Below are 24,585 nucleotides of genomic sequence, written 5' to 3'. Positions count from 1 at the left end.
CTTCTGTGGGAGGCGAAGGATTCGAAGATTTAGATCGATTGGAAAAAGCAGATAGCTCTCTTGGAGAAGAACGTTGTCTCTGTAACAGGACATTGAAGATCGAAGAAGGATTTAGTAAAGTCTCAATACTTGGAAAATTCTATAAAGAGCAAACATTACGCCAAAATCACGGATTTACAACGGACCAAATCCGTCTTAAAACCAAATAAACGACGGATTTTATTCGTCACCTGGTCCGTCGCTGTTTACTAGGTCATTTTTTTTCGACAGATAAAATCCGTCGTTTAATCTACGATGGGTAAGGTCCGTCGCATCATAGCGACGAATAAGATCTGTCGTAAAAAATAAAAAATCCGTTGGTAAAATTTAGAAAACTAGTCGTCACTAAAAACATTAGCGACTGATAAGGTCCGTCGCTAATATGAATATGCGACAGACCTCAAATTCGTTGGTATTCGGCGGTCAGAAATTAGCGACAGATAATGTCCGTCGCTAATATCAGTAAGCGACGGACCTGAAATCTGTCGTTGATTTTCAATGTTCAGAAAGTAACGACGGTTTTGGTCCGTCGCTAAAATATCTGTAAATATAAAAAATTATTGATACATTATTATTATTATTATTATTATTTTAATCTTGCACCTGATAGTCATTCAAAAAATAATTCACACTATTGTTTGATAAGAATCCTATTCACAAAATTGGTAACAACTCAATTCAATAAAAGAGGAAATGACCCAAGTGGCCCACTCCAACAAAAATTGACTTTAACCCTCCTAACTAAACACTCCCCCCTCCTAAACTAGGACCCATACAAAAGAAATTACCTGGAACTTCCAACTAATGGCTATGCCTTGCCTTGAATTGGCTACTTAGTATCTGCTCTTGTTCAACCTTCTTTTGAGCCCTTCCTACGTATTACAAACAGCCAGATTCAATCCAAGAAAAGACTAGTTTAGTCAACCCTTCATATATTTCAAATAACTAGCTCAAATCCATGAAAAGTGAATAGTTTAATCAACTGAAACCAATTAACAAAATAAAAGATTAGTATTCATCCTACCCATTAGAGGTTCAGGTAAGAGTGTTTCTTAACTTCATAACATTCACTGGGAGAGCACAATACAGTTTGAAAAGATCTTTAGATGTTGAAAACAATACACAACAGTGCAATGCAATCAGCATTTAATGCACTAGTGTCTAACAACATGACTAAATGAAAGTGTAGGAACTGGGAAATTCCTATTTCCTAAAAATCCGAACTCTTTTACGAGAAGGGATAATGCATCAAGTTCAGCTAAGTTGGACCGTAGGTTATTGTCAAGCCAGTGGACAACTTCTAACCTGTCATGCATGCAACATCCAACTTGTCCAAAAGGTGGGCCTACCATGAGGAGCACCTTGTGTAAAAATCAGCACAATCCATGATTTGGATGAACCCTATCTGTATAGATGCCCTGGCCCATAATTCAGGTTGGTATGCTCATCAGGCTGGTCCCACATGCATGTTAACTGTTTGGGACCACATGAAGAAACTTGATTTATATACGAAAACATCATGTGTTTGGTCAAGCACAGATTGTCTATTTGAAAGAAAAAAAAGGAGAAAATGTACCCATTTAAATAGATATCCATGGTTTAGATTCCATGTATATGAGAGATTCATGCCAAAGATCCCAGCAACCAATGAATAGATAGAGAGGCAAACAATTCCAGAGCTAAGGGAGAGCTCTAGGTGCAATGGAATAGAAGAAAAGATAAATAGATCCCCAAACATGCATTGCAACTAAAACAAATATTGTCAGTAGTAAAATGCAAGAATTTGGAGATCAAACTGAAGAAAAGAATCCAATGCATGTGCAGTTCATTACCAATGTCCTTGTAAAATCTCACTTGAATCAGTTGATTTCAATGTCTGTCAAGTTGCGGCAGAGGGAAAAAAAACCATGATTGTCAGTTGCATTAACATCTTCAGTTTTGCTATAACCATCACCATTGGAGTCAGCCATGTATGATGTAAAAGATACAAAATTTGAAAATGCCCACAGAAGTGCTTAATGCAAGTGCAAGGGATGGTATTAGACTAAAAAAAACCCCAGATAACTTTGGAACTAAAAAAATAAGGAAAAAAAAATAGCAAATTCAATCACATAAACCGAACACTTGCAACCATCCATCACACAAATTGCATTAAAAGAAAAAAAAAAAAAAAAAAACATTAAACTATCTATTCATTTCCTACCAAAACATGCCAAAGTTGGTATGTGTGCAACAAATTCTCTTTGGTCTATTATCACCACAATCACATCAGAACTTCATACGTGGGTAGTTACATTTGGCTGGAATTCCCCTAATTGCTGGAATTCTCATCCAGCAAAACTAACATGACCCTTTTGGGAAAAAGTTTGCCTAAACTGTATTCTGTTAGCAGTAACCATCTTAATTATTTCACTATTTTACTTTTTACCATGCATTTCATACCTCTGCCATGCCATGCTGGCACATCTTAATTATTTCACTATTATTTTACTTTTTACCATGCATTTCATTGTCCATTTCTAGTAACCATCTTAATTATTTCACCATTTCACTATTATACCTCTTTGCCATGCCATGCTGGCACATGGATGTATTCTAGTTCACATGTGCTGACCAGTTGGATTAATGGAAGCATTGAATTAGAATGTAAGAGAGAAAATATATCTAGAACCTGAGAAAAAAATGGCACCAGCATACCTTGTGCTTGTTTACGAAGAGTTCAAAATGCTTTGTCAAGCAGGGTTTCAATCTGTGCCACTTAGCCAATGGGCTAATTATCTCTGGATGATTTATGATAAAAGTAGGATTTACGCATGTCTCCTCCAAGAAAAGCCCCACCAACTGTCATCCAATCACAGAAGAAAACACAATTTTTATACTACAACTAAAAACCACACAAACACAACACTGTATGCTGATTATACACTAAGGTACTGCAAAGAATTGGAGCCTATCCCAATGAAATCTTGTAGCCCCTACCCAATTTATTGAATCAATGGAACTAATGTAGAAATAAATAAAATATTTTTAAAATACTGAAAAATCTCCTGGCTAATATGATCGGCATACATGTAACTTGGTAGAAGTCGGATTCGTCAGTGTCCAACACAGATAACTAGTGTCAGATGTAGTGGCTTTTAGAAGTCAGATTCCTAAGCATGTCCAAAGAAAGGTATGGATTTTTAAATGGTATGTATTATATTTTTATAGTATATCATAATTATGTGTAAAAATTACAAAAATAAATAATACTAGTAACAACAAAACCAAGAGAAGACCAATTATTTATATATACGAAAGTATCCAAAATTAAAAGATAAGAACAATTAAACATCGAAGAACCTTTTTTTAAATGAACCATGTCCAAAAGTGCTGGACAAGCACAAAAATGCTAACACGGTATAATTTCAAAGAAGTGGCTGTGTCCTGATTGCATATATTGGCTGGTGATCAACCATAGATGGTAGTCCCCTTATACCGGCATTCGCCAGCATCAAGTGGCCAAGTATTGTTCTTGTTTATTTATATTAAATAATATTTTTCTTTACCAAACATTTTTTCAGTCATAAACAATTTTCTTCTCTATCAGCACACATTTTCCAATCATAACACCAGCAAAAAAGGAAAAGAAAAGAAAAGGCACACCACCTATATATCATAAATGAGAAAAGACAGCAAATTTTTTAGAAGACCTTGTCTAACAGCCGCGTTGTAGTTTGAGGAGGGGGACACTTGACATCAAATCTTGCGCATGCATCTTGTAGATACTCATTTGCTTCTTGACTTGAAAGATCCTTAGGTATATTGAGGTTAGCCACAGTTTCCAACCCTTCTATCATGTCGATCCTTCTGCAGTAATCAAGAGTCAAGACATAATATAATCAGTTTTTCAACTATTTATGTTATTTTTAAACTTGTAAAGAATGTCAGGTTCTGCCAAATTGTCAGATTTGTTTATATATTTTTTTTAAAAATCTTACACTTGATAGTTATTCAAACAAGAGATAATTCCTATACAAATGATAAGTGTAAATGAAGGCAAGGATGCCCATCACCAAGAGATGAAAAAGTTTGTCATGTTAGTAGGCCTATAATACCTTGATTTTACAACCTTTGAAATGTCTCCAAAAGAAAGCATGTTTTTTAGGATTTCCAAAAGGGTTTCCATCCCCGACCACAGATGAGCATCTTTAATAGGTAAAAAGCTTTTCACCAAGGTTTTAATACCAAATAACTGCGATGCAAAACTAGAGAGAAAGATAATGAAAAGGAACAAAGTGGGGATATTAGCAGTGAAAGCAAATCATATGGTAACTGGAATGCAGAAAATCATAAAAAATTTAAAGAAATTGTTGTTACATGTATTAAGATTCAAAACATGAAATAACTAGAGGATAATAAACTAGTCATGCCCTAACTGACCTTCAATAAACAAAGTTCACTTTGTTTTTCCTAAGAGGTTTTAGTTCCTGGAACAGAGAAATATATCCAAATGAGAAGATCTTGTCAAAATGGGAGAAACATACAATAGTATGCATAAGATGGTTCAGTTTTGTAAAGGCCAAGAAAGCATACGCTGCCACACTCTAATATTTTACTTGTTATAAAACCCACAATTTCCCCCTCTTTGGTTTCATAAACAGGCATTGCAGTTTGTGTTATGCATCCAAGAGATTGCAGTACAGCAGGCTAATGTGTCTGTCTCCAGTACAGTGATCCAGGACCTATGTTACAGAATAGGGAGGTATATGTACCTACAACCGAAGGAACCTGAGTAATGCAAAAGAATAACACAGTAACAATGAGATGCTCAAGGTTACAACATTTAAAGGACAATTTTTTAAAGGACACGTGTCTTGTTAAGATGTGGGCTTTTCAGCCATTATAAAAGAAAACCAAATAGATCAAATGAATACAACCAACTACTGCTGATATGAATAGGATGAAACCTGAAATTTGCTTCCAACGTTACCAAGAAGGGCAGTTGGCACAATAGAAGCAACAGGATATGAACCACAACATGCTAGACCAAAGATCCGGGATGTTTGCAGGTACCTGTTCTCAGAATTGGTGCCATCACACAACAATGAGCCCAGAAATGGTTTCCAGTGAAGTTGGAGCAACAACAGAACTCGTCATGCAAGTGGGATTCCAAGAATAGGCTTCCTATCACATCAAAGGGGCTGAAAGATCCAGTGGACGATGCTAGATTTACAGAAGATGGATGGCGGTAATGATAGAGGCGTTGAAAAAGGTTTTGGTGGGAAGGAAGACACTAGAAAAAGATTCTGACACAGAATAAATATCAAGACCCAATTGCAGCTTTCATGGCCATCCATATTAAGCACACAGTGACCTTTTCTTTGATTTTATAGTCCTACACATGAATGGGGATCATTACATATATAGATCCATTTTTTCTACAACCATTATCACTATATAGGAAGAAAAAGGAATAATATCACCACTATATCTGTGCAATATTTTCCATTTTCAGTGTGCTTCTGTCTTCAAAGATGGTTTCTGTTGTGTGCAACTTGATTAGATACAATCTATGTTTTTCACTCTACTGGCTTGTTAGGAGAGAAGATATCTTGCCTTAGGTTTGAGTAGAGTAAAAGAGAGTGGTACCTTGATTAGCTTGTTTCTTGCAACTCGACCGCCTTATGTTTCTTTTCACCTTTGCAACTCTCATATTTGTTGCAGCTGCTAGATCACCATCAGTAGTCTCCCTAACCAAATCTTTCTGCGGTCCCTCCATTTGAAGCAGTGGCTGAAGTTACAAGAAGTAGGACTGATTAGTCTTTCCATGTTTTGAAAAAAAAAATTTCTTTATTTTTGGAGACAAAACATGAACTCTGCGCAATATGTTTGGAATGCATCCAAAGTCACACAAGAAAAAGATGTTGAAAACAATACAAATTTGTGACATGTTATCATCATCATCTAAGCCTTACCCACTTGGGGTCAGCGACACAAATCTTGTTCTGCCATTCCACTTTGTCGAGGACCACAACCTCAGTTAAGTTTGTGACATCTTATGATGTTAAAATTTTAGAATCACACATTGGCTATTATGTTAAGATGGGTTGCACAAATCTATCCAAGAAAACATATGGAAGAAAAGAAAATTAATAGTACACACTTTGTAATCCTCTGTTTACAGAAAACCAAGCATTATTAAGTAAAACCAACTTGCATTTACAAGTAGTGGAATCATATCATATAGTACTCCAATCCACAACCGTATGGAAGATGGACAGTTAAAAAGAATTGACAAATGGTCCATATTCAAAGTAGATGTATCACCCATCTCATGAACACCTACAGTCTGATTTTCAGGTTATGATACACACATGGGGTTACCCACTTGATGAATGATCTAGATCCTACAAGCGCCACATGGCACATGCAGGGAGGGTAGGATTCAAGATCTTGACGCGAGTTCCCTTCTGATGGTTGAATTACATATGTGGGTCTTTAACCGAGCGACTAATAATTATTCAACCCTTAATCATAAATATTTCATATAATGGAATCAACTAGGCTTGATGACCTATGGTCTAACTGAAGTTGTCACTCTTGGAGTGGAATGGTAGAAAATAATTCATGCAACAGACCAATTAGTAGGAATAAGGCTTAGATGATTATGTAACGCAATCAACAATGCATTTAAGAATACCTCCAAAATGTAGCGAGAAACCTACAACTCATCGCCTACGGAGATACTCATAGCAGGGCCGACTTGATACTCCCACTGCATAAGAAATGAGATTCAAACACCATGATGCATCAAAAAAGAAAAAAATAATAATTTAAAAAAAAAAAAAAGCAGAATGAAACATAAGGACGAAACAATATTTACCTGTCCGAGCATGACTTCGCCATTGATTCCATTGATGCTGTTGCAAATAATTTCAACCGAGCATCCAAACACAACTCCAAAGTTAAGACAAGACTTGCACAACAAAGACATCTTAGGGAGCATCTTCCATTTTCATATGCTAACCCAACTAGGATGATCGACTACTCCGCCCATGTCATATTAGTATTACAGCAACACAAACAACTGATTGCATCAAAATTTAAGTAGAAACTTCAGATGATGGAAGCATTAGAAACCTACGAGCATATGGAGGGAGCAAATGTAGAGCATTTTTTTGCATATACTTTGTTGTCTCTTGGGTACTCTAATCAAACAAACATGAAACCTTAGCACTGTGAAGATGCAACAAAAAAAAAAAAAAATCAAACAAACAAGGAACCTTACCCATGTGAAGGAATAACAAAAAACCAGGTGTCTACATATGCATGCACCAATGATATACATTGCATTCTGAAGTATCATTAAAATTTTTTGACTTCTATCAGATTTAGGTAGGCTCAATAACACACTTATTCATATGCGTCCAATGATATACATTGCATCTCTGAAGCTTTTAAACCATCACAAATACCTTTAATCTTTTCTCCATACCCCATTGATAATATTCGCCATCCGTAGAGTTTCGTTAATCACCTAGAAAGACGCTGAATAATGGTAGATGGCCTATAAACCTGATATTTTCTCTTAATAAGAAACAAGTGTCCACAATTAAATCTATGAGAAAATATTCCAAATGAATGCTTGCCTCTAGATAGTGAAACTTACATTTTTGGTAAATGGCAAAGACATGTAATCAGTCAAACATTTGGTATGCACGTCTCGTTTGGCATTTTGTCAAACATTTGGTATGCATCACAATTCAAAAGCCTCAAATCCCATTTAAAAAAACAAAAAACCTGAAAGCCATTCTTTACCCTGAATTCCTCAAATTTGGAAATTGACATTAATACATAGAAAGTAAAGGAAAATTTACATTAATAAAAAATAAAAATACATAGAAAATCGTCACAAAGGTTTCTCACCTGTGACTTCAGATTTTCAACTTGGCATTTGTAGATGATTTTAGCTGATTTATGGTTGAAATCGAGCAAGATTTCGCAAGCATCTGTGAGGATTAGCATTAATCTCCAACACCTACATGAAACAAATGAAAAAAAAAATGTTTAGAGCCTGGTTGGAAAATAAGGAGTATTAATCTAAAATGGGTATTCTGTTTAAATCCCAATGAATCTCTGTATAAGATTTTCAATTACTTCATTCCATAATTGTACAAAAAAGAAAAAAAGAATCCATAACAAGGAAAATGCACGAACGCATAAGAAGAACCCAAAAGATCTCAAACCATATACTTGAATTCGATGATTGTTGTCTAGATTTCTCGGGCGTGTGGTTGTGATAGGGTTAGGGTTTTGTCTCCTTCCTTTAGATCAAACAAAGAGATAGAGAGAGGTGATCGAAGAAGGAGAGGGAGAGGCGCAGAGAGAGAGGGAGAGGCGCAGAGAGAGGGAGGAGAGATGGAGGGATAGGGAGAGGCGTAGAGAGAGGGAGAGGCGCAGAGAGAGAGAGAGAGAGAGAGAGAGGGAGAGAGGGAGAGGTAGGGAGAGGCGCAGAGAGAGAGGGAGAGACGCAGATGAGAGACGGGTTGGTTAGGGCCGGCAACCTAACCAGTTCTCATTAGAAGGTTTTAACGGTGGTGTCACTCTCGCCACTTTTTCTCTGGTGGGGTCCACTGGAGCTTTGGATGTGACTCATTCTTTGGATCTTACCTAAAATGATCTGTCCAGATGGATGGACGGCGTGGATACAAAACATACATCATGGTGGGGCCCACGGAACTTGACGACGTCACTTAGTAGCAGTCTCCCTACTCAACTTGTCAGTAGCCAATTGGCTAACCCCTTGACACCAGCCAATGGCTGGTGGTCGGTGCTTTGTGGGCACCACCATGATGTATGTGTTTCATCCATGCCGTCCATCTATTTTTATAGATCATTTCATGTTATGAGAGAAAAAAATGAGGTATATTGAAATCTCAAGTAGACCACATTACAGGAAACAGTGTTGAATGGACGGTGACCATTAAAAACGTTTTAGGGCCATAATAGTTTTGAATCAAGCTGATATTTATTTTTTCTCTTCATCTGGGTCTTTATGACCCAGTCAACAGATTGGATGCCAAATAAACAGTACAGTGGGCCTTAGGAGGATTTTAATGGTGGATATCCAATCATTATTGTTTTCCTGTGGTGTGGTCCACCTGAGATTTATATCCCTATCATTTTTTTCATTTATCTATAAAATGATCTGTAAAATTGGATTAACGGAATGGATGAAACAAATACATCATAATGGGGCCCACAGAGCACCGACCACCAGCCCCGGGCTGATGTTAGGGGGAGTAGTCAATCCGTCTCAGAGAGGAGGGGCTGGGTGACGTCAGCAAGTTCTGTGGGTCATATCATGAGGTATGTGTTATATCCAAACCATCCATCCATGTAGCGAGCTCGTCATAAGGCTTGGGACAAAAAATAAGACAGATCCAACTATCAACTGGACCACACGACCGAAAGCATGTAGGGGATTGAACGTCTACCATTGAAACCCTTTTGGGGGTCATGGAAGTTTTGGATCAATATGAAATTTGTTTTTCCTCTTCAACCAGGTCTTTGTGACCATATGAATAGATTGGATGGAAAATAAACATTATGGTGGGCCCTACAAATTTTTTAACGGTGAAAATCATCACCCTTGCTGGTATTTGTGGTGTGGTTCACTTAATCTTTGGATATGATTCATTTTTTGGATAATTCTCTAAAATGATCTCGAAAAATGGATGAACGGTGTGGGTAGATCCTAAATTTTCGGTAAATCCAAAGCTCAAATGGACCATGCCACACCAAAGAGTGTGGAATAATGATTTCTAGGTTGATACCTTCCTTGGGCCCACAGTAATGTTTATTTGCCATCCAACCTATTCATAATATCAAAAAGATGTGAATGAAGAGAAAATACAAATATTTGCTCGACCCAAAACTTCTATGGCCTCCAAGAAATTTTCAATGGTAGAGGTTTAATCACACTATTTCCTATGGTGTGGTCCACTTGAGCTTTGGATATGCTTTCTTTTTGTTCTTTAGACCTCAAGTTATTTGTTAACATGGATGAACGGAGTGGATAAATTAAATAAATAACGGTGGACCCCATAGAGTTTACTATGCTAATGGTACTAAGTAACTCACCTAAATGTAGTGGAGAGGGGTTTCCTTAAAATATTCATAATCATATATTGGGTCTGCCTAAATGTGATTCACATATCGAACCCACTCATTATGTGTATCCCACTTGGATGAGGGGTCAGACCAAGTTTCAGCCACATCCAAAATAACGTGGGCCGCACCAAGTGCTTTTATATTTTTTAGGATGTCTTCACATGCTTTTAAATGGTATGGCCCACCTGAGTTTCGTATACGAATGATTTTTGAGATATCTCATAACTTAAAGGGGACACATCAAATGCATGGTATTGATGTTCGACACACATCATGATGGAGCCCACAAAACTTACTAACATCAATTCTTAAGTTCTCGCAAGGTCAATAAGTTGGGTCACAATTTTTGACCAGAATATTTAGCCCATTTTATATGTCTGGTCCATTCACTCTATTTTAGTGATCAATACCCTCAATTTGACTAGTTACTCTCCCCGATTAAGCTACATATGAGAAAGATATTGGGCATACAAGATTGATCAACAATTTGAGTGAAATTTGATTTACTCTTCAGTCTAAACTAATTAGATTGTCCAAAAACGGTTAAAGGTTCAATTAGTGGATGTGCCTAATAATTTATGAAAATATATATTTATTTATTTTTCACAGATAAATTTCAATTTCCATTTAAAAATAACAATTTTTTTTCAAAATGTATATTTTTTTACTCTTAATTTTTCTTTGAAAACTTCTAACAAAATATCATTTTTATTATAAAATATTTCAAAAAAATTAAAATACAAATTCTGAATTTTTATTTTCAAAATCTTTAAAATTTTCACAAATTTTAATTTTTTCCCAAAAAATCCAAAATGCCGATTTTTTTTTCTTCAAAAGCATCATTTTGTTTTCAACATTTCAATTTTCTTTTTTAAAATGATATATATTTTTTCAAAATCTCAATGTTTTTATAAATAACTTTTTCTTTTAATTTCAAATTTTGAACATTTTCAATTATTTTTCAAAATCACAAATTTTTCAAGTTCTTTATTTTTCATTTCAAAATGTTTGTTTTTTGTTGAAGTATTGATTTTTTTAATATCGTTTTATTTTAAAATTTTCAATTCTTTCTAACTTCTCCAATTTTTTTTTTGAAAGCATTTTTTTTTTCGAACTTGTCAATTTTTATTGAACTTGTCAATTTTATTTTATTTTTCAAAATACAAATTCTCATTTTCTTTTTCAAAATATTTTCATTTTTCGACATTGTGAAAATTTTCACATTTTAAAAATTCTTTTTAATTTTCTTTTTCAGGATATTATTTTTTTCTCGAAATCAATTTCTTTTTTTTTTTTTTCAAAATTATCAACTTTATTCAATATTCTTTTTTGTTACCACAAAATAGATTTTTATTAAATCATGATTTTTATTTTTTCAAAATCTTTTTTTTTCTCAAACATTGTTAAATTTTCTAAACTTCTCAATATTCTTTTTCATGTGATATTACAAATCATTTAAATATTAGTTTTAAATTAAAAATAAAAATAAAAATTCTACTCATTTGATATAAAAACAAAATAAATTTTCTTTTTGCATTCAATCAATTGTTAGAAAAAACTCTTAGATACAAATATGTATAATTAAACCACTGAAATTCTATTAAAAAACAATTATTAGATTATAAAAAAAAACTTAATTTTCCACCATATTCTTAAAAAAATGAAAAAAATTAAAGTTTTAAGGCAAAAGCCCGTTTACGACGGACCATGATCTGTCGCAAAAGCAACTGAAAAGCGTCGCCATTTGGTATTTTGGGCGGGAATTTGCAACTGATATTCCGTTGCAAAATCAACTTTTACGACGGATTTAGTCCGTCGCTAATTTACGACGGACCAAAATCCATCGTAAATCAGATTTTATCGACGGATTTTGGTCCGTTGCGAAATTTCGTGACGTTTGGACTAGATTTTCGAGAAAGACGGGCTTAGCGACGGATTAAATCCGTCATTAAACCAAGAGATTTTTGCGACGGACGTACGTCGCAAATTCGCGATTTTGGCGTAGTGAGAACTCATTGCATGGAACATTGGTTGTGCAAAAATTTCCTTGCACGGACAGAGTTGTTGCGCATAGAGTATTGTTGCGCGCTAGGGGTCGTTGTGCGAAAATCCGAACAAAGGCAAAGAGGGTTTTGGCTTGATGGAAGGAGTGATTTATGCTAAGTGGGTTGATGTTTATATAGAAGATTTGGACCCAACTTCGTTGCATGGACCCAATAGCGCAACAAGTACATTTGTTGCACGTAATGGACCGTTTGAAGTAATCTTTAAAGTATGAGTTGATCCTTATCTAAAACAAAGAAGGATTAAATGAAGAATCAAGGGGGCATCTGTTGAAGCACGAATTGAGAAAAAGAAGAAGATGAGGATCAACATTACTTGGTTGCGCGACGCGCAACACATGTGAGAGACAGTCATTGCACGAGGCACAATGACTAGATGGTGGTTGCATAACAGAAGATCAGGATGATCTATTACGCCCCCACGCAATGGGATCCACCCCATGCAATGAAGTTGTGTTGCACAGATTAAGGGTTTGCACGTGTGAAGGCCTATAAATACCCTTCTACTCTTCATTTGCATCATTTGAAGATCTCGGGAGCTAGTCGAAGGCAGAAGACTTCTTCAAAACCCAGTCAGGTACCTGTTGCATGGCGCGCAACAAGGTCACCATGCAACAAGGTTACATACATTTGAATGGATTTACAAGGTGGCCGCGCAACACCTCCATTGTGCACATGGTGGCCTTTTGATTGAAGTTATATCTTCATGATGCTATGAATCTTTGATTGATTCAGAAGGAAGAAAGTTTCTTTAAGAGTTAATGGGATTGATTAAGAGGATATCATTTTCGTACAACGGGGTCTTCGATCAAACGATTATATCGCAATCCGAAATGTTATCAAAATTGATATTTGAGCATCTCTGATTCTTATATTCTATAGTGTTCACTTTATTTTGGAATCAAGGGATATGCAAGGTTGTAAATGAACACAGAATGAATAAAATACTTTATGATGATTGTTATTTTACTCTTTATTTGTTATTATTAAGATAATTCCCCAAACCAAATACAATTTGTTGCTTGTCGAAACAACCATCCGAGAGGCATTTCCATATATGTCTCTGAAACCAAAGGCTATAAATAAAATCCTCCTCTATAGTAAAAGGTACAACAAATATCCTGATTTTATTATGTCTATTATAAGTCCAGATCATGACTTAGGCATCGAAGGGTTCCCGCCCTTAACCGACATCCCTAGTGTCTTCTATCGTTTTCTAATAAATCGCAGGTACTCCAACTAGCAGGAGGTGAGGCAGGAGCAACCAGATTTCTACATCAATAGCTGGTGCCATCTGTGGGAACGACATCAAAGTCATTCCCATCTCATTGAAGTTCTACAATGGCGAAAGAAAGAAAGATAGCTTTAGCCTTAATGGTGGCTGACCTTAAACAAGGAAAGTTCATGTTCTATATTGGTAAGAACCCCCGACTACCCTTGTCGACCTACTTAACTGAGCTGAAAAATATTCAATGCCAAGGAGTTCTTTAGTTCATAAAAATTTACTTGAGAAGGAAACAACTCGGCTAAGGATAGGAAGCGAATGGAAGAAGGGGAGCCCTTTGTCGTTAACGCCAAAAGAAAGAAAGAGGACGAACAAGACCGAGACCATCGTACCAACTAACATCCAAAAAGTCGCTTCCATCGATACACTCCCTCGAATACCAAGCCGAAGCAAGTACTTAAGGAAGCTGGGCTGGTCAAGGAAATCTGACGACCGAGCTGAACCAATCAACCAAGGTCAGTAATATGACCTGTCGGCCAACCCCGACCTACTGGACTAAGAGGCACCTCCCTTTTTAAAAGGGAAAAAGGTACTCATGATTCTATTATTGTGTTTTCTACTGCTTTATGGGTTCTACAATAAAAAAACTTCCACAGGTTAAGAGAAGAAAATTCTTTTAAATGATTTCTTGACTATCGAACTACATGATCGATTATGATGGCTTCCCTTAATGCAAAGGAAGAAAGTTATCCATTGTGAATTCTACTATGAAAGAACCTCCCCAGGTCAGGGGAGGAGAATTTCTTTCAAAATTCTACTACCCAGGCTACGTGATCGACTACTAGGACTTCCCTCAGTTAAAGGGAAGAAAAGTCCCTTCTATTAGTTTTACATTGCCTAACCTACTTGTTCTACTTCGATTGGCCGACGACTGGGATTTCTCTCAGTTGAAGGGAAAAAATGGTCCCTCCTAGTAATTCTATCGTGTGCGATTTACCACTGAACAATCGACTTATTGATGTTATGCCCACTAGCTCTACTCCTTCCGACCTCTCGACCTCTCGACCTCTTTGGCGTAAGGCATCACACAATGTTAGTCCACACTAACTTACTTCCTGAGCTCCTGAGGAATGCTTGGAAGTAAGAGGGCTACTGTTATGAGTAAAAATGGACTGACCAGATGTACATACTCGATGACTATAGATTACTTGAAAGTTGAAAAATCACCCTGGCCTCGGATGCTGACTTTGGCCTCAAGTACCAACCTCGGCCTCGGAGGTGGGCCTCGGATACCGACCTTAACCTTGGGTACCAACCTTAGCCTCAGAAGTTGGCCTCGGATATTGACCACCACATTGGAATATAAATACACTTGCAATATATTAAGATAGGATTATCCTTTGAGATATTCGTCGAAGATCTCAAGAAGTCAACCATGACATGTCCGGAGGAAGATCTCTTCCGTAATACGCAATCACCATCCAAGAATCATTGTCATATACGTCTCTGAAACCAATAGTTATAAATAAAGACATCCTCTACAGTAAAAGGCACAATAAATATCATGATTCTAATACATCTACTATAAGTCAATATCATAACTTAGGCATTGGAGGGTTCTTGGCCTTAACCAGCACCCCCCAGTGTTTTCTCTTGTTTTTTTTAATAAATCGCAGGTACTCCGCCTAGCAGGAGGTGAGGCAGGAGCAACCAAATTTCTGCATCAACACACTTTATTATTCTTTTGGACATGTATATTAGATCCCCAGTTGGGTGGACTATGTGACATGACGATTGGTGGACGTATATTTCGGATTTACATCTTATGCATACTTTTAGTTGGATTGATATATGCCGTTTATCTTAGTTCTTATGAATGCTTGGATGCTAAAGTAACTCTATAGAGAAATCATGCTTACACATGACCAAAAGTAATATTCGAAATATCTGGGATCGAGTTCGTGCTTGACCCCTAAAATTTGGAGGGTTACACCCTAAGAAGCTTTCCATAGTGGGTGTCGTTGTCCCCGCTTTTTCTTAGTGTGGTCCACTTGAGTTATGGATCTTCCTCATTTTTTAGCTCACGCACTAAAATGAGCTGGAGAACAGATGGACAGCATGGGTAAAACATACACATGTTATGGCCCCACAAAGCTTGGTCATGACCCCGGTGAACGGGTCACCAAGCAATCCACGTCCATTTTCTACATGCCATCTAATCCATTCATTAGGTGAGATATCAGGGGCTACCATTTTCACGTAATGTCTACTTTATTTCTTCATGTGCGGATGTCCACTATTTTCATATGCTAATGTACCACACGAGTGGCATGTTAGGTCCCCAGCTTGCGGTGCTTTTTACCCCCAAGCGGCCGTTATTGCATAAATGTGATCCGGTGCTCTAAGGTACTATTATGTTATGATGGTACTGGTTATGTTGAGACACTTGTAAAGTCCGGCCGATTGATCCACGCTGTCCATTAGATCCAATAGACATTTCGTAGTATGCTTACTAGAAATCACATCGATTACGTAATTCTGTCCATCTCTATATTGGATTTAATTTATAACTGTATGTTTTCTAATGCATAGATGTAATGGTTAGGATTACCTAATTGAAATAATTATTTAAAACATGTAAACTCAGGTGATGTGGTTCACCTGAATTTTCAAATGGTCTGCTTTTTGAGAGGTCTCCCTTCATCCTGGTGGGCACATCTAATGAGTGGATTAGATGCCATATATACACCACCGTATCTTACATTAGTGTCTATACCATATTTTTACAAAGGGGCTAAAGTTTCTGCAGAAGCTTTTTGCCTTAAAAAGGATGGTCTGATCACTTACATAGGGGGCTCGGACTGTATAGCGTATAACGTGAGTGGATTAGGTGAGGCCCTGACCATAGGACTCAACGTGATATATGTATGGTATATCTTTTTCTCGGGTTCATTTTAGGGCATGAGCCCAAAATTGAAGCAAATTCAAATCTTTGGTGGACCACGCCACAGGAAATGATGGGGATGGAGTGTCAACCATAAGTTTGTGGGTTAGGGTTAGGGTTTTGGATATATATATATATATATATATATATATATATATATATATATATATATATTCCTTTCATTCAGGTCCGTGAGACCTTATCAACAGGTTGGATGGCAAAACAAACCACCGTGGGCATTACAGCTGGCTCTAGGAAGTTTTTAACAGTGGTCTTTCAATCACAACTGTTTCATATGGTGTTGTCCACCTGAGATTTGGATGGGCCTCATTTTTGGGCTCCTACCTAAATGAGCTGGAAAAATGAATGGGCAACATGGATACACAATACATGCATCAAGACAGGCAACACTACTAAAGCGGCATTGTGTTGGCATGGATATACAATACATGCATGAAGATAGGCTCCACCACTAGATCCTCACCGTGTTGGGTGAGGCAAGGGCCGGACCCAACCTGCGGGAATCACACAGGAGCGGATTAGGTGAGCCCCCTCCTCACCCAAAAAAATACAACCATTATTATGGGGCCCACCTTGATGTATTATATATCCAGACCATCCATCCATTTTGCTAGATCATATCAAAGCATGAGCCCTAAAATGAAAGAGATTTAGGGTGATTGAACAGTAAATGGAGGTAATTGAACATCAAAAGCTTTTTGTGGCACAAAAGTTTTGTAACGCTTTGATTTTTTCCGCTACGTCAATGTCTATGTGACTTCTTCGACAAGTTGGATGGTAAGCATTACCGTAGGCTCGAAGAAGTTTTTAATGATAGGCCATCAATGATCACTACTATGGATTTAGGGTCATGACTCATGTGATAAAATGATTTTGCAAAATAGACAAACAGCATGGATGTATAATACAAACGTCAAAGTGGGCCCCACATAAAGGCCTCATTGTCTTGGCTGAGGTCCGGCCCCTTCTAATTAATCGGCTCCCCACAGTAAGGGCTTCACTGTATATACACAGAAAAGCTATATGGGCCCCACCACAGTATGTGTTTTATCCACACCACCTGTTCATTTTGCCAGGATGAATTTAGAGCAGGGCCCCAAAAATGAAGCATATCCAAAGTTCAAGTGAACCACACCATAGGAAGCATTGGGCATAATGATGCCCACCATTGTAACCTTCCTACCACGCACCAGGATGTTTATTTTCCACCCATCATGTTCATAAGATCACCCATATAACACCAATATAGCCCTCAAGGAAGTTTTCAATGGTAGGTGTTTAGTCCCCACTGTTTGATGTGTTGTGGTTCACTTGAGCTTTGGATCTGCTTCATTTTTGGGGTCATGCTGTAAAATAATCTTAAAAAAATGAATGGACGGCATCGAATTTTTTTTTTTTTCTTAAAACATACATAATGGTGGAGCCCACAGAATTTTCACATATACACAGTACCCACCTAGGTGCTGTGTTGTGCACTAGGCAAACCCAGGGCCACTGGCTATAAATCCGAGGGCCTCTGCCTATAAATAAGGTCACCCACGACCAAACCAATCCAAAAAAAAAAAAAAGTCTTCTTTGTTTCACGAAAAGGAGCCAGTAAATGAGCCGAAGCAAATTTCTCACAACCATTGGAAGAAGGTAAACACTGAACTAATCTCCATCCACAAAGCTTTGTAGGGTAAGCTTTACCTACAACTCAATTTGTGGGTCCTCCGTAATTTGTGCATGACAGCCAACTCACTGCGTGCGTTCTCCCTCCATTTTTTCCTTGAGTCCAAATATCAGGTTAATACAAGACTTACGTCCGCTACACCATGTAATGTCATCCTAAAACCTCTCACATCAATTTGTGGTATCGATTTTATTTTATTTTATTTATTTTATTTTTTGTTTTTGTTTTTCTTTGAATTCTGAGTTTTATACGCACAAAACCCTTCATGCAGACAATCTGGAAAGTCCATCCCAACTATTTCTGATGGTGTGGCCCACCTGACTTTTAGATTGACCTAATTTTGAGCTACAAAGGAGAACCCAAGGGGGCGCACACGATCATTTGCAATGTTAATGTCTAGTTAGGACCGTTGATGCCTGTAGGTGGGTGTGTTCTTGAGATGCTGGCAGGCACAAGAAGGACATGGGTGGTGTCACTACAAAAAATATAGTTATTAGGGGCGTTTTCATCACAGGCGGCCACAGAAAACCGCCACTGTAGATGAAATGTGGGGTGTTTTAAAGTGGCCGCCCGTGTACAAAAAGGGCGACCGCCACTGGTTTCAAATAATTTTTAAAAAAAACCTAAAAGCTCCCTCCAAAACGCCCGCTAGCCCTATCCCCAAATCTCAAGAACGCCCGAGCGCCTAATCCCCAAATCCATCACGCCTTCTTCTCCCGCTCCTCTTTTCTACTGAAACTCTTCGCCCCTCTCTCTCCTCCCCTGCAATAACCTACCGAAAGTCTCTCTCTCTCTCTTTCTCTCTCTCTCTTTCTCTCTCTCTCTCTCTCTCTCTCTCTCTCTCTCAGAAGCCATAGCTGTTGCTGTCATTTTTTTTTGCAAAGAACCCGAAATCTATTTCTAATCTTAACCAGAAACAAAAGCCAAACCACATACACTTCTGATTCCATTTGTAACCATCAAAAAGTAAGAAAGGCATTTACATCCACATCTGAAAGCAGAAACCCAAAAATAAAACCCTAAAACGAACGACAGAGAGAGAGAGAGAGAGAGAGAGAGAGAGAGATCTAAGCCCTCTCACCACGGATCCGACGAGCAAGCTGGATGTCCTCGGGCATGATGGTGACCCTCTTGGCGTGGATGTCGCAGAGATTGGTGTCCTCAAAAAGACCCACCAGGTAAGCTTCAGACGCCTCCTGGAGAGCGACCACAACACTACTCTGGAACCAGAGATCGGTCTTGAAATCCTGAGCAATCTCCCACACCAGCCTCTAGAACAGCAGCTTCCTTATCAGCAACTCCGTACTCTTCTGGTACTTCCTTATCTCCCTAGGCGCCACCATCCTCGGCCTGAATCTATGCGGCTTCTTCACTCCTTCGGTCGCCGGAGCCGACTTCCTGGTCGCCTTCGTCGCCAGCTGCTTGCGTGGTGCCTTCCCTCCCGTCGACTTCCTGGCTTTCTGCTTCGTGCGAGCCATTGATCTCAATCTGATCGAATTTCCTACCTTGATTTGAACTTGGAAATGGAGATAGGTCGGTCAGCTGAAAGCTGAATAAAATGGCTATCAGATGCAACATATTCAAAAATGAACAAATATACTGCTGCTTTTTTGTTTTGTATTGTATTTGTAGAAATTTTAGTGACAGGCCAATTGCAGCTTTCATAAATCTGAAAGTTTCCATCATTGGCATGGCAATTCATAGACTACAATTCTAAGAACTGTATTTTACTAATCATTGGAGAAAATGAAGAGCCTCATCTTAATTACAAAAATTGTCTTCATTGATGATTAGTCTCGGTTAACAGCATGTTGATTATTGTCATTTGGATTTTCCCACATTAAAGCTCAACGTTGTTGGTGGATGCCCATTTTCTTGTGGGGGAGATCAGTTATTTCGGAAAAGACTTCTTTCTCCAAGGTCAGTAGAAATAATAGATGATTGAGTCACATTTCAAAAATGTGGGTTTTAACAGATTACAGCCACAGGCAAGGGAAGATCATCAAGGCCTTCAGTTAGACCTTAGATCATCAAGTCTTTTCTTGCTACCTCCATCCACCTCCTTTTGAACCTTCCTCTTGCTCTTTTAGAGCCTTCAACTTGTACCAACTCACCCATCCTAACTTGCGTGGTTCTTGGTCTCTGTTGTAATAAAGCTCATGTGCCAGCATGGCATGATAGATCCGAGATCCAAACAAATGTACAGCTCTGAAAATCTTGGTTGAAGTTCTCTAACACATCCACCTATTTCCAATCTTGGCATAGGCCTCACCTATTTCCAAACAAATGTAAATGAGGCTGGTTGTAAATGATTTACAGGTTGTGTTTGAATGCTAATTTAAGCCTTTTAAGGTCTTTTGATTTAGAAGATCCAGCCTAGCAGAATTTTCAATTGTTTATATTATTTTTTCTTTTACATTGTAAATGACTTGCTGGCATTTTAAACAGATTTTATCGGCGTTTTAAATCTCTCATTAGCATTTGTTATAGCTTTTTATCGGCGTTTGTTGTTACTTTACGTGACGTTCGTTGCAAAATTTACCTGTGTTTCTCATATCTTTTCGCGGCGGTCTTTAAGTTTTTAGCGGCGTTTAAAAAATTATCCGGCGCTTCATATCGTTTTTAGCGGCGCTTTTATCCGGCGTTGTTAAGTTTCTACTGGCAGTCACTAGAGTAGCCAGTGAACGATATAAGCGCTGGTAATTCTTATACCGGCAATTTTTTAAGGTGTTTTGGCCGCCGGTAATGCTTATTTTTCTTGTAGTGTGTGTTGACGTCACCAAGTTTTGTGGTTCCCATCAAAATGTATGCATTATATCCACACTGTTCCTTCATTTTGTGAGATCATTTTACGGTATGGGCCCAAAAATGAAGCGGATCACACCATTGAAAGCAATGGGGATTGAATGCGTACAATTGAAAACTATTTGGGAGGCCATAGAAGTTTTGGATCAAGCTGAAATTTCTGTTTTCCCTTATCTAGATCTGTTTGACTTTATGAAAGGTTGGATCACAAATAAACATCATGATGGGCCCTAGAAAGGTTTCAACAGTGAGTGTCACTGCTTTATGTGGTGTGGTCCACAGGAGCTTTGTATCTACCTGATTTTTGGGCCAATGCCCTAAACTGATCTCTAAAAATACATGGACAGTGTGGATATAACAAATAAATCATGATGTTCCCACAGAACTCAATGATGTCAAAACACCACGCAATCCGCTTCCACTGCACTTGGGGGGGACAACCTAAATGAATTCCACCCCAGTCGAAAAAAAAAACTTAGATGGGCCATAGTTTATAGATGTTATCAGATCTGATCAAGTTGACTTGACTGAGTTTCGAGTTAACTCAGCGAGTTTTAAAACCATGAAACGTCACCTAGCGAATGAAATGACTTTGCACATATATGCACATGTACCATGCATGCCTCTTCACTCATTCCCTCCTTGCATGAAACTCCCTAGAACTAGTGCATGCATTAACTGATTTGTGATTGTGGTTGTCTAAACTCCAACAGATTAGAAGGGAAGGTGGCATTGATAACTGGAGGTGCCACCTGAATTAGCGAGACAACAACTAGATTGTTCACGCAACATGGTGCCTAAGTCGTCATCACAAACATCCAAGACGACTTAGGTCACACGGTGTGTAAAGACATTGGATCCAATGCTGCTTCATACATTCATTGTGATGTTACCAATGAAACGAACGTCAAAGATGCTGTCGACCGTACTGTCTCTAGGTTCAGGAAGCTCGATATCATGTTCAACAATGCCGCCATTATAGACCCATTGCAGACGAAGATTATAGACAATGAGGTAGCTGACTTCGATAAGGTCCTTGGTGTCAACATAAGGGGAGCCTTCTTAGGCACCAAGCACGCTGCCCGTGTCATGGTTCCAGCCAAACGAGGCAGCATCATCAACAACGGAAGTGTGGGGTCGGTCATCGGTGGTGTTGCATCACATGCATATGTGGCATCGAAGCATGCTCTTGTAGGTCTCACAAAAAATACGGCTGCGGAGCTTGGGCAGTTCGGAGTTAGGGTGAATTGTATATCGCCTTTCCTAATCGCCTCATCTTTGGTGAAGTCCCACGGTAACGTAGAGAAGGAGGAGATGGAAGGTTTGATAAGTGGTTCGTTAACCTTCATGGCGTGACGTTAACAGCGGAGGACATCACATTAGCTGCTGTTTACTTTGGGAGTGATGAATCTGGATACGTTAGTGGGCAAAACTTTGTGATCGATGGCGGATACAGCTCCATGAAAAAGGATTTCGGACTTTTCAATCAGCACCCTTGAAGTTTGGTGATAAATGGGCTAGGCTTTTTCTGATATTAATTACCAGGGATTCAAACAGTGAAAGATATGATCGTTGTCCCTTTGTATTGGCCCAGGGATGTTTTCTCTAAATAAAAAACTAGAATAAACGATGTCTGTGATGAAATAAATGTTCTTTGGTGAGCATTTCTTATGTGAGCATTTCTTGTGTGTGAGATGGAGAGAGAGAGAGTCATGCTCACTAGTTCACCGTCTTACGTGAGCACCCATGGGCACTTTTGCACTGGGTCATGGGTACAAAATCTAAACAGTCCTTATGATGCAGCACCCATGCTTACCTATGCACCTTCTTACCTGAGCACCCGTGGGCACTTTTGCACTGTGTCATGGGTACAAAATCTAAACAGTCCTTATGATACAGCATCCATGAAACCCTCAGGGCCCAACGCTTGATGCTGATGTGCAATAGCAAAGACAGAGGCGAATCAAGGGATATAACTATTTCCTTTTACCATGGCCCACTAGAGTTTTGGATCAGGTTGAAAGCTGGGCCTTGCGCGTTTCATAGGGCGCTGCATCACGTGGACTGTTCAGATTTTGTGCTTACATCAAGTATCAAAAAGTGCTAATGGGACGACCAAATTAGCCTAGCGAACAAACTGATTTAATCCGACCATGCTTGATCGATTGACAAGAAGGGTTTGATTAATCGAAGGTGTCCAAAATTGGTCAGTAACTCCAAGTCAATGGTAGTAGCCCTCTCTAACAATGCATCACTATCTTGGTCCATGTGGTACTGGTTGACTAGGATCAAGGCAATCGCTCTTTGCATCGACGTGCACTTCGCCCATACCCCGAGAGAGGCAAACTTCCTTGCTGATGAACTGGCTCGCTTGGGGAATGCGAGTCAAGTAGATCATCATTTCTATGCCCTGTAAGACCTTCCTCCCAAGATTCGTGGGCTGCTTTTCTTAGACAGAACGGGTCTAGGCAACCTACGAATAGGCTAATTGTTGTTGTACCTTTTTGCGGTCCTTTTGCGTAATTTTCTTTTCCTTTTTCGGCCCCTTGCGCTCCTGTAATGGGTCCTTTTGCTGTCCCTTATGATAGGCTTCCTCGGGGTCCTTTTCTCCCTGGGTAAGCCTGAATGTCCATGGTGTTTATACAATTTTCTCTCATGAAATGAAAGAGATTTGTTTATAAATAAATAAATAAGGTGCCCAAAATTGTCAAGAGACTTAAAAATTTATTTCGAAATTGTCCCTGTATTTGCCAAAATCTAAATTTAAGAAACTAAGCTGGGTCATCTTGCTTGAGTTAGAGGTGAACCCCACTTATTAGAATAATATGATTTTATTTATTTATTTATTTATTTATTTATTTTGTTTTATGTAATTAGCTTGTTAGTACACCCACTGTTAGATCACACTTCACTATTAGCCACCCCCACTAGGGAATCGATGCCAAGACCTCAGTGTTGAAATGAGGTATCTTTCACTCAGTCTACCACTTGAGCTATGGATCTGGGTGTATTAGAATAATATGATTGAAGTGGGAATTCGAAGCATAATTTTAGTGAGTGTTCGAGTGATCGAAGGATTCGACTCTTCCTCAAATAAGTGAGAGAATCTCAACGTGTCTCATATCTACATGATTAAGATAGTCGATTTGATGGTTGAGATTGTTCTCATTGATGTGGTTGTTGTAAGATTGTTGAAACATTGTATAACAATGATCTTCATTTATGATGTCTTAGAAGATCTTGATGAATGTTAAACATGCACATATATCCATGTTTCTTATCAGAGAGAGATTTATCTAGTTGATTGTATATATTTATATATAGACATTGAGCATACATTACATGCATCCATTGAGAGTGCATGTACACCTTAAAGTTCCTATAGGGGATCTTCATGGATGGTTACATCTACTAAAGTCGTTGTCGGAAGCCACGATAGTAGAAGTGTACTCATGGAGTAGATGTACAGATTGCCCATGTCTACCTAGGTGGATGTTTATAGGGTATATGTTACTCATGCCTACCTAGGTGGATCTCTGATGGGTAAAAATTTAGGTTGACGGATATCCAACCTAAGAAAGTGGATGATCATCCCACTTGACATACATCTCATAACATCCTTGCATCCTTGCATCCATGCTCATGTTGCATGCATATAATA

General features: G+C 38.4%; 1 protein-coding gene and 2 pseudogenes across 3 annotated transcripts; 1 reads left to right on the top strand and 2 right to left on the bottom strand.

The window, feature by feature from the left end:
* Positions 1-592: 592 nt before the first annotated feature.
* Positions 593-5,972, bottom strand: LOC131235474 (lysine--tRNA ligase-like). Of its 3 annotated transcripts, XM_058232660.1 has the most exons (7): positions 5,671-5,972; positions 4,615-4,763; positions 4,462-4,508; positions 4,137-4,286; positions 3,732-3,888; positions 2,737-2,880; positions 594-907 (listed from the first exon to the last, which is right to left on the bottom strand). In XM_058232660.1, the coding sequence occupies exons 4-7, from the start codon at positions 4,205-4,207 to the stop codon at positions 890-892; spliced, it is 390 nt and encodes a 129-aa protein (XP_058088643.1). In that variant the 5' UTR covers positions 4,208-4,286; positions 4,462-4,508; positions 4,615-4,763; positions 5,671-5,972; the 3' UTR covers positions 594-889. The 3 variants fall into 3 exon arrangements, 2 of the variants coding, with proteins under 2 accessions (XP_058088643.1, XP_058088644.1); XR_009166160.1 differs by lacking the exon at positions 2,737-2,880 and having other exon boundaries at positions 593-911; XM_058232661.1 differs by lacking the exons at positions 4,462-4,508; positions 4,615-4,763 and having other exon boundaries at positions 4,137-4,273.
* A 13,085-nt stretch (positions 5,973-19,057) lies between these two features.
* LOC131235450 (histone H3.2-like) lies at positions 19,058-19,654 on the bottom strand (annotated as a pseudogene).
* LOC131234651 (secoisolariciresinol dehydrogenase-like) lies at positions 19,643-22,509 on the top strand (annotated as a pseudogene).
* Positions 22,510-24,585: the final 2,076 nt, after the last annotated feature.

Source organism: Magnolia sinica, chromosome 19, assembly GCF_029962835.1.
Source record: "Magnolia sinica isolate HGM2019 chromosome 19, MsV1, whole genome shotgun sequence".
Lineage (NCBI taxonomy): Eukaryota > Viridiplantae > Streptophyta > Magnoliopsida > Magnoliales > Magnoliaceae > Magnolia > Magnolia sinica.
This window is presented reverse-complemented; position numbering and strand designations above follow the sequence as displayed.